At 41.9% G+C, this 9,740-nt stretch overlaps 1 protein-coding gene and 1 pseudogene across 2 annotated transcripts; one reads left to right on the forward strand and one right to left on the reverse strand.

Moving 5' to 3' along the window:
- The first annotated feature begins 1,516 nt into the window (after positions 1–1,516).
- Positions 1,517–4,330, forward strand: Tmsb15a (thymosin beta 15A). 2 transcript variants are annotated; one of them, XM_090327263.1, is made up of 3 exons: positions 1,517–1,572; positions 3,237–3,341; positions 3,932–4,330. In XM_090327263.1, the coding sequence occupies exons 2-3, from the start codon at positions 3,242–3,244 to the stop codon at positions 3,967–3,969; spliced, it is 138 nt and encodes a 45-aa protein (XP_090183389.1). In that variant the 5' UTR covers positions 1,517–1,572; positions 3,237–3,241; the 3' UTR covers positions 3,970–4,330. The 2 variants fall into 2 exon arrangements, with proteins under 2 accessions (XP_090183389.1, XP_090183390.1); XM_090327264.1 differs by lacking the exon at positions 1,517–1,572 and adding an exon at positions 2,387–2,431.
- A 1,318-nt stretch (positions 4,331–5,648) lies between these two features.
- On the reverse strand, positions 5,649–6,223 carry LOC150041253 (calcium load-activated calcium channel pseudogene; annotated as a pseudogene).
- Between the last annotated feature and the right edge of the window lie 3,517 nt (positions 6,224–9,740).

The following is a 9,740-nucleotide window of genomic DNA, read 5'->3' on the forward strand; positions in this document are numbered from 1 at the left end:
TGGTGAAGCAAGGTGAGGAAAGTTTCAAGGGAATTTGAGGATATAGTGAAATTACTAGAGGAGCACTGTTTTGGTATTTGGGGAGGTGAGAGACGTGAACTAAGAGGGAACATGAACTTATCTGGGAATTGTGATTGCAAATAGATACATATACTGTCATTACGTAAATTCTTCCTTATTTATTCATTTATTTTTATTTGTTTATTTATTTTTGCCCGTCCTGTGCTTGAGCTCAGGGCCTGAGCACTGTCCTTGGACTTTCTCAAGGCTAGAGTTCTACCACTTGAGCCTCAGCATCACTTCCGGGTTTTTTTCTGTGTATGTGGTACCGAGGAATCGAACCTGAGTCTTTGTGCATGCTAGGCAAGCACTCTCCCATTAGGCCAGCCTCCTGGCCCTTTTTTCTTGTTTTATTTTCTTGTTATTTTTCTTTTTTTTTTTGCTAGTCCTGGGGCTTGAACCCAGGGCCTGAGCACTGTCCTCAGGCTTTCTCAAGACTAGAGCTCTACCATTTGAGCCACACAACCACGTCCAGATTTTTCTATGTACGTAGTACCAAGGAATCGAACCCAGGTCTTTGTGCATGCTAGGCAAGCGCTCTACCATTATGCCAAATTCCCAGCCCTTTCTTGTTATTTTTTTAAGATAGGGTCTTTTATGCAGTATAGACTAGCCTTGAACTGATTATAGTCTTGGGTCTGACTCCCAGGTGCTGGGATTGCAAACATACACCATGATCTTCAACCCATTAAATGCTTCTGATGAATTTAAGACAGATAAGATTAGTATGATTTGGGGGACCTTTACATAGGACAGCCTCACTGCACAGAAGTGTCCAGCTGCGGGACACCTTCACCACGAGCAGGGTCGCTGCTCTACCACCTGGCTAAGGATCGGGAAGAGGTCAGCAAGTATCGCGTCCAAAACAGTGGTCATCTCCACATCGTTGTTTTTTCATATATTTTATTGTAATTAATAGAAGGGTTACATTATATTTGCCAGATAGAAGGTGCATTAATTCACATACACTGATACCCTTTCTCATGTCTTGGTCTCCATTTCCCTCCCGCCCCACCCCCACCCCTCATCTTGTTTTCCCCCCTTCTCTATGCAATTTCAAATAACCAAATACAAATATCGTTCTTTTTAAAGGAAAAAAAGTGGAGAAGGCTTGAGTACATTTCGTTCCACCGACCCCCTAGACACAATCAGTGAGCGAGGCTGAGGAAGTGGGCTCTCCCAAGGACTCGTCCTGGGACTGCTACGAAACCCACACGGAGGCTGGCAGGGGAGGCGGAGTCTTCTATTGCGTTCCAAAGCCGGGTGGGAAGCGGCGGGGGCCGGCGGGGGGCGCGGGGAGGCTGGAGGTCCAGAGCCACAGCTGGGCGGGCGGGGCCGAGGCGAGCCCGGGATCCAGCGTCCAATCGGAGAGGCGTGGGGCGAGGCCTGAGGGCGTGGCCTGCTGCAGGAGTTAAAATGACCCGCGCTGGAGTGCTCAGCTACCCAACCAGCTCTGTGCCGGCCAGCCTCCGTCTTCAGCCCAGGTCCTAGCCGGAGTCACCAGGCCTCCAGGTGAGGACGCAGGTCTGAGCCCGGGGCCACGAGCACGGGAAGGCGCGGGGCGAGTGCTGGGGGTGAGGCGGAGGAGGCTGCGGTCCCGCTGTTTGGCGTCCACAAGGCTGGTGGGGACGAGTGAGAACCCGCGCCTTTGTTTCCTCGGGGCGCCGCCTCCAGGTTTTCAGTGAAAGATGCTGAGCCTCCGGGGTCCCTGGACGGCCGAGGAGGGAGGACCCGGGAGCCGGCCGCCTGGCCGCCTGACTTCAGCTCCCAGACGGGGAGGACGGGAGGATGCCTGGAGCCAGTCTGGAAGGACTTTCGGGGTCTTGGCCCCTTGCTCCCTCACCCCCCTAGGGCCAAGGCACCCGATTGCGATAATGGTCGCTTGAAGAGGAACGCAAACTGCTCGGGACCGCCCGCCGGCAGGGACTGTGTGCACCCTGGTTTTTCGGTTTTTCTAGCGTTGCGCTTGGCATCCGTCTGGCCGCCGAAAGGAGCGAGGCTTAGGGTGGCCTGGGCGGGACGGAGGCGCGTTGGGAACTTGTGGCTGCTTGGGGACCTCTCCATTCTGCTCCGGGCACCAGCCCTGCCTTCTCCCACCAGGGTGGGGCCAGGCACCCACAGGAGAGCGCCTCCCCTCCGGTTTGTGGGGGCTCCTCATTGTCTCTTCTGAACACACCCGGAATGATGGGTGGGCTCCCAGCACCTCGTGCCCACAGCCAGGCACCTTACGTTCTTCCCTCTTCCCCGTGCCAAGAAGACTGTGAAATGAGGCTCAACTCATTCTGCTCAAGTCTCAAGGCAGATCCTAATTAGCTGTTCTTTCTTACAGCGTTGACGAACCAGTGCCACAAGAAGACTGCATGATGTGCATGTAATTGATTAGGCTGAATTAAATAACTTTTAAAATCTATACTCTTTGGATAGTTAAAAGTACAAATTAGTTGTGTGTGTGTGTGTGTGTGTGTGTGTGTGTGTATGTGTGTGTGTGTGTGTGTGTGTGTGTTGCTGTTTTTCTCAGGGCCATGCAAAAAACGTGATTGAATGCAAAGTTAATATACTCAAATAGTTCTACCGCCTGTCACTCAATTCTGGTCCTTGAGGTAATCTGTCTTCTTATCATTATCTTAGTTCTCTTGTTCTTCTTTTCTTCTTATCATTATCTTAGTTCTCCTGTTCTTCTTTACTTATCTGCCCTTGTGCTTCTGTTCCCTCCATTTTAGCATTGCTTTGATTTTAGAAGTTAGACATTCGCTCTGGGCTTATTGGGCATCTTGATTTCTAGTGAATCTTCATTCATCATCACTTGCTCCCTACCAAAAATAATGATGTGGAATAGAGAATATTCTAATAAAAACATGACTTTTTCAAGATTAGTTTCTTTTTGCCAATTAAAAAAAATCAACACGAGGGCAGGGAGCGTGGCCTAGTAGTAGAGTGTTCATCCAACAAGCATGAAGCCCTGGGTACCACATACTCAGAAAAAGCCGGAAGTGGTTCTGTGGCTCACATGGCCTTGAGCAAAAAGTGTCCAAGGTCAGTGCCCAGGCCCCAACTTCAAGCTGCAGGAGTAGAAAAACAAATCAGCAGGATAAATACACATTGCTATTGAAAGAGGTAATATTTTACTTTTACCTCTTGATCAATAACTTTAAATTTTGATTTTTTCACACTTTCAGTCAAAATGAGTGATAAGCCAGATATGTCCGAAGTGGAGAAGTTTGACAGATCAAAACTGAAGAAAATTAATACTGAGGAAAAAAACACTCTTCCTTCAAAGGACAGTAAGTAATAGGGGATTTCTGGTTGAATCAAACAATGGGGAAAGTTGATCAGATGTTTAAATAAACCTATCAATTTTGCTCTCCAGAATTTCTCCAGAAAGATTTCTACAGAAATTGAGTATTTTCACAGGTGCTGTAGAAAACTTATTATATATATGTTATTTGAAAATTCCAAAATCAAAATTATTGAAAGCATAATTTGCTTATCTATTGATAAATTTGATGAAAGTCCTTGATTTACTTTTCAAACGTGCATAATCCATGGAAAATGAAAACAGCATAAATCTACTTCAAATGATAAAAACCTATGGTTGATGTAGATTGTAATGAATCTTCAGGTGGTTTAGCAGCATGCACAAAGATTTCTAGTAACAACTTTTTTTGTACATTTAAAGCATGTATACCAGCATCGGCATTCAGTGACTGAGAGAATTATGTTGGGAATCAAACCCAGGGCCTTGTACATGCCAGGCATACACCTTACCGTTAAGCTCCCCGCACTCAGTCTGGTAACAGGTCTTTTGCAAGAATCTAAAATTACTCTTGTGAGAGCATTTTCCTTATGACTTCTTGTTTGTTTTTGTCCCCAGCTATCCAGCAGGAGAAACACTTTGTTCAAACATCCTAAATGCAGATTGCTTCTCAAGAGCATGCTTCAACCTGGCCTGACATTCCTGCTTTTAGGATTATTTCTGTAAATCTGTGTGTTTGTGGAGATTTGAGGCATCTGTAAATGGTTTATCTTCTATATTCCCTGGCTAGAAGTTCATCATAGCTAGGGCCCCCTTAAATTTGTTTTTAAAGTGAAATTTCAGACGGTAGATGACTGCTGTCAGTAATGTCACTATGGATGACCATTGTGAGTGTGGTCCTTGTGCCCCCTACAGACAGAGTGAGCCAGTTTTTAGCTACGACGGTGCCTTCTGCTTTATAATCATACTTTCGTGACATCTTAATTTTCATTTATAGTAAAACATTAAAAAAATACATTCATGGGTTTCCTGTGGTTTATTCTTTCATTGTCTTCCTAGGAATTAATAGTACATGAGTGTGGGGTCAGGAGTTTGGCCTAGTGTTAGTGTTTGCCTATCATGCACAAAGCCCTGGGTTCAATTCCTGGTACCGCATACACAGAAAACTAGAAGTGGTCCTATGGCTCAAGTGATAGAATGTTAGCCTTGAGAAAGCCCAAAACGGTGCCCAAGCCCCAAGTTCTAGTACCAGGACTGGCAAAAAAAAAAGTAATATACATGATAGTACCCTTTTCAGCTAAACAAAATTGTTGAAGAAATCTATATTGACAGATTAGCCACATGGGAAATACTCTTTGCCTATTCACCTCCATATCATATATAACTCTGAAGAAGTAAACTTAAGCCAATGTTCTTATTTAATGACAGGTCAAACTGACAATGATGCAACAAGGGATACATAGAAATGGGCAAGTTCCTGTCCTTAGATAATGCTATTCTCAATTTCAATTTAGGAAAGCCAATGACCTACAATCCAACCAATTTTTCACATTTGAGTTTATAAATATAAACATTACTACAGATATGATAGTATTTACTTATTTTTAGTGATACTGGGGGTAGAACTCAGGACTTCTCCCTTGCCAGGCAGATTCTCAACCACTGAGCCACAGACCTGTAAATCTTTTTTTTTTTAGCTAAAAATTTGGCTCTTGATCTCAATTAATATATTTAGCTTTTTTAAAAAACACAATAAATAGTTCTAATTAAGTTTAGTTACACAAACTAAATTATTGTTCTCCAAGTTCTCTTTTTTTTGCCAGTCCTGGGCTTAAGCTCAGGGCCTGAGCACTCTCCTTGGATTTTTCTCAAGGCTAGAACTCTACCACTGGAGCCTCAGTACCACTTCTGGCTTTTTCTAAGTATGTGGTACCAAGGAATCGAACCCAGGTCTTCGTGCATGCTAGGCAAGCACTCTACCACTAGGCCAAACTCCCGGCCCTCCAAGTTCTCTTAATTGCACATAAGGACCAGCTTCCATGGCACATATAGACTTGAGTGTCAGTCCCACAGAAAACGTAAGAGAAATAAGAAAGATACTTGTTTTTGATTATGTAAAAAAATCAACCGAACTTAAGTATTCAATCCACCTACAAAAAAGTATGACTTTTTTGTTGTTGCCATTCTCATCATTATATCCAAAATACTGAGAAATAATTCCAAACTAGAAAACGACCCAAGTACTTTTGCTGCCTATGGCTCTTCCTGCAAAATAGTTGTCAGTCTGAATTGAGGGACTAAAAAGAATGAAAAGAATTATTAATTCTTTGTGAAGTCAAGAGAACTTCCCAGAAGGAGGTGATAGGCCAAGAAATCCACCAGCCTGCTTGGTGGCAGCTGGTGAAGGGGCAAGACACGGAGAACCTTCTGGATGTTTTGACAAATTGACATAGTGCAGAGAATGTACAGGAAGATGAAGCAGCAGCCTGGGGTGTCATCTCCCAACAGGTTTCGCTGAGACAGGCCTTGGATGAAGGAGAGTGAGGTGAAAGGGAGGTTGGCCACCACTCTACCATCAAATATGGAATTGAACATTCCCATTAGGGCAGTGAAACAAAAACCAATTGCAAACATAGATTTCATTCGAACCATTGACAGATCTCTTGTTATTCAGTTTTTCTTCTTATTTTCTTTTTGTTGTCGACCAGCTGACTCTGTTGTTTCCTTTTTCTTCTCCAATTTTTTTTTTTTTACTGTTTTTCCACTTCTGCCTTCAGTCTCTTATACTTGTCTGTCCGGTAAACCAGGACCCAGGTTATGCCCACGCAAGCAGCGCCATGCACGCAGAAATGAAGACGTGCACACAGAAAGGAAGACCATGAGCAGGGTGTCTGCGAACAAGGTGCTCATCTTGCCCCTACGTCCCCGCGCTTCAGTTCAGCAGGGACAGGTGCAGTGCGCTCTTCGGCCAGGGAGGTAAAAAAAAAAAAGACCTGTAAATCTTTTATCCACAATAGTTATTCTTTCTGTGCCAGTCTTGTGGCTTGAACTCAGGGCCTGAGCACTTGGCCTTGGACTTTCTCAAGGCTAGAGCTCTACCACTTGAGCCACAGCACCACTTCCAGCTTTTTTTCTATGTATATGGTACTGAGGAATTGAACCCGGGTCTTCATGCATGCTAGGCAAGCACTCTACCACTTGGCCAAACTCCCGGCCCACCTCCAGCTTTATATATATATATATATATATATATATATATATATATATATATATATATATGTGGTACCGAGGGAACCCAGGGCTTCGTGCATGCTAGGCAAGCACTCTACCACTAGGCCAAACTCCAGGATTTGGGACTTATAATTTAATAGAAGCAATAAATATAAATGCGTGGTTGGTTGTATAACTAAGTGAAATATATAAAGTAGATTCAAAAGGAGTGCTATATCATAGAATATACACTGAGCTTTTTAGTCCTTGTGCTATAAAATTATCTTGTTCCATCAAGGTGTACCAACTACCCTGCCTTACATAGTAAATCTGAGGATAGCCTAGTCCTAGGCGATATACTAAAAATGTATGTCTAAGGTAATTGTCAATGATATATATGAGAACTTTTTTTTATCCTTATGATGGAGCCTTAGAAATTTCTTTTTTTAATTTTTTTTGTAATTAATAGAAGGGTTACATTATATTTGCCAGATAGATGGTGCATTACTTCACAAACAAAGTTAGCTAGACTCTGTGTCAAAAGCCAAAGTGGAGCTGGGTGCAGGTGGCTCATGCCTGCAATCCTAGCTACTCAGGAGGCTGAGACCTAAGGATAGTGGTCCAAAGCCAGCCCAGGCACTATCTATGAGTCCCTGTTTTTTAATTGTAATTAATAGAAGGTTTACAGTTATATTTGCCAGATAGAGGGTGCATTACTTCACACACATTGATACCCTTTCTCATGTCTTGGACCCCATTTCCTTCCCCCCGCCTCCGCCCCTCATCTTGTTTTACCCCCTTCCCTACCCTATTATAAAATAACCAAATAAACATATATACAATTTATCAGATAAGAAGGTAAGATACTGTAACAATATGTGAATAACCAAGGGACAACAAAAGAGATGAGAAATAACATGGTACATTATGAACAATCACACATTAGATGGCTTTTGTTTCCATATTATATGAGAACGTTTTAAGTTGAAGAATATATGTGAAAGAGACTAGGACAATTCTGTATTATTATCACCATTATTATTGTGGATAAAGAGAATACACTTTACTTTTTGTCTATGCTTTTCAATCAAAGTGGAGAGAAATTATTCTTCCAAACCAAGCCTTGTCTCACCTACTTTCCCACCTTCCCCATCTTTCCCACCCACTTCCCAATTCCCACGCAGAAACAGGTTTCATTAGATGAAAACTATCTATGAATATAATGGTTTTTTCTTTGGTGCTTGAATATTTTAGTGGTCTGAAGCTTATTTGCTGTTATCTAGTAATCATCACATTGTACACATGCTAGTTTAGGTCCAGTTAGCTAAAAATTTGGCTCTTTATTGATCTCAATTAATATTGTTGTAGTTGTTCATTGGTCCCAGAGTTTGAACTTAGGCTTTCATGTTTACTCAGCTTGCTTGCTGGGCTAGCGTTCTACCACTTAACCATGCCTCAGGTCAGCTTTTTGCTGGTCACTCTGAGATGGAACCTCAGAGACTTTTCCTTCTCATACTAGTTTGGGCTACAATCCACTTATTTCAGCCTCCTCCATAGCTAAGATTTCAGGTGTGAGCCACCAGCACCCCATTACTCAACAGTTTCTAGGTGTTCTGTTCTTTTATCACTTGAGCCCCAGCTCCACTTACAGCTTTTTTTTTCAATTTAAATTTTATTGTAAAGGTGATTACAGAGGAGTTGCAATTTTATAAGCCAAGTCATGAGAACATTTCTTTTTGAACAGTGTCATTCCCTCTGTCATTCCCATTCAGCTTTTTGATAGTTAATTGAGGTAAGAATCTCATGGACTTTCCTGTTCAGGCTGCCTTCACACTGACAGCAACAAATCTTAACCCCCAAGTAGGTAGGATTACAGACAGCTGTGAGCCACCGACATCCACTCTTTCCTCTTCTAAGAGTGACTAAATCCAAGGTGGGCATTTGACATTAGATTTGTGTCAGATGGAAACTCAGAAAGACTATGTTAAATTTACTTTGGTTTACAGGGAAAAAAAAGTATTGCTGAAATTTCAGTTTACTGTATTTACAGTCTCTTTATGCCTCTCCAAGGAAGGTTAGAAAATGGAGAATGCACACTGAAAGGCATTTCCTTTTTATGTTGTCTAATTTCCCTGGCTAGAATGTCTACTACTTTTTCAAGTGGATATGATAAGGTGAAATTCTTGTCATTTTCTTGATTTTAATGAGAATGCACCTGGTCTTTCAATGTATGAATTGAATGGTTGGATTTTTCATACCTACCTTAATAATGATAAAGTAATGAAAATTGTAAAGAAAAAATATAATTTTGCAAATATTAACTTTGTACTAAAACATAAATACATTGAATATCAAATATAAAGCGTGAAATATATTGAATAACTCAAGTGAAAAACAGAATGGTTGTGATTATACTCTTCCTTCATTACAAATTTGAAAACGTATATCAAGCTATCATAGGTTATAGCCCATCTTGTAGATGGTCTGGCTATTGTCTGTATATTCAGTTGAAGGCATGAACTGAATAAGAGACAGGAAACATTTCTGAGTTAGAGGAAGGCTGGCATAAAACAGTCCAGCAGGTTTTGTAATTGAGAGTGCACAATGTTGTATCATTCTTTCAACACTGCTAATTTTTTTGCCAGTCTTGGTGACCAAACTCAGGGCCTGAGCACTGTCCTTGGGTTTTCCTCACGGCTAGTGCTCAACCACTTGAGCCACACCACCACTTATAGCTTTTTTCTATATATGTGATACCAAGGAATTGAACCTGGGTCTTCGTGCATGCTAGGCAAGCACTCTACCCCTAGGCCAAACTCCCAGCCACTATTTTTGTTTGGTTAGAGTATTATACACCCCATGCGTAACTTATTATCTATTATGATCTAGGTACACTAAAAACTCAAATGTACATGGCCTCCTACCTTCAGAAAGCTTGATTTCTTACCAGAGTTCAGTGATCAGTAAAAATTATATGAATGAATATATAAATACAAACTGTTGACTTCTGTGTTTAAAGTATAGACTATTAGGAAAGTCTAATAGGAGCTTTTCCTTATGTTCTTGGAGTCACTTAGGATTTGGAAACTATGACATGAATCATAAGGAATCAATTCAGAGAAAAGAATCTAAAAGAGCAAGAAACACCATAAAGAGAAAGAACAGCATGTTTAAAACCTTGTGATAAGCCGACAGTTGGCCTGTTTATGAGTAGAAA

The sequence above is a fragment of the Megascapheus bottae genome, chromosome X (assembly GCF_031878675.1).
Source record: "Megascapheus bottae isolate mThoBot1 chromosome X, mThoBot2.hap1, whole genome shotgun sequence".
Taxonomy (NCBI): Eukaryota; Metazoa; Chordata; class Mammalia; order Rodentia; family Geomyidae; genus Megascapheus; species Megascapheus bottae.

Coding starts and splice junctions, on each gene's coding strand:
- Tmsb15a (XM_090327263.1), top strand. CDS start 3,242: ATGAGTGATAAGCCAGATATGTCCGAAGTGGAGAAGTTTGACAGATCA. Junction 3,342..3,931: donor CACTCTTCCTTCAAAGGACA/GTAAGTAATAGG, acceptor TTTTGTCCCCAG/CTATCCAGCAGGAGAAACAC.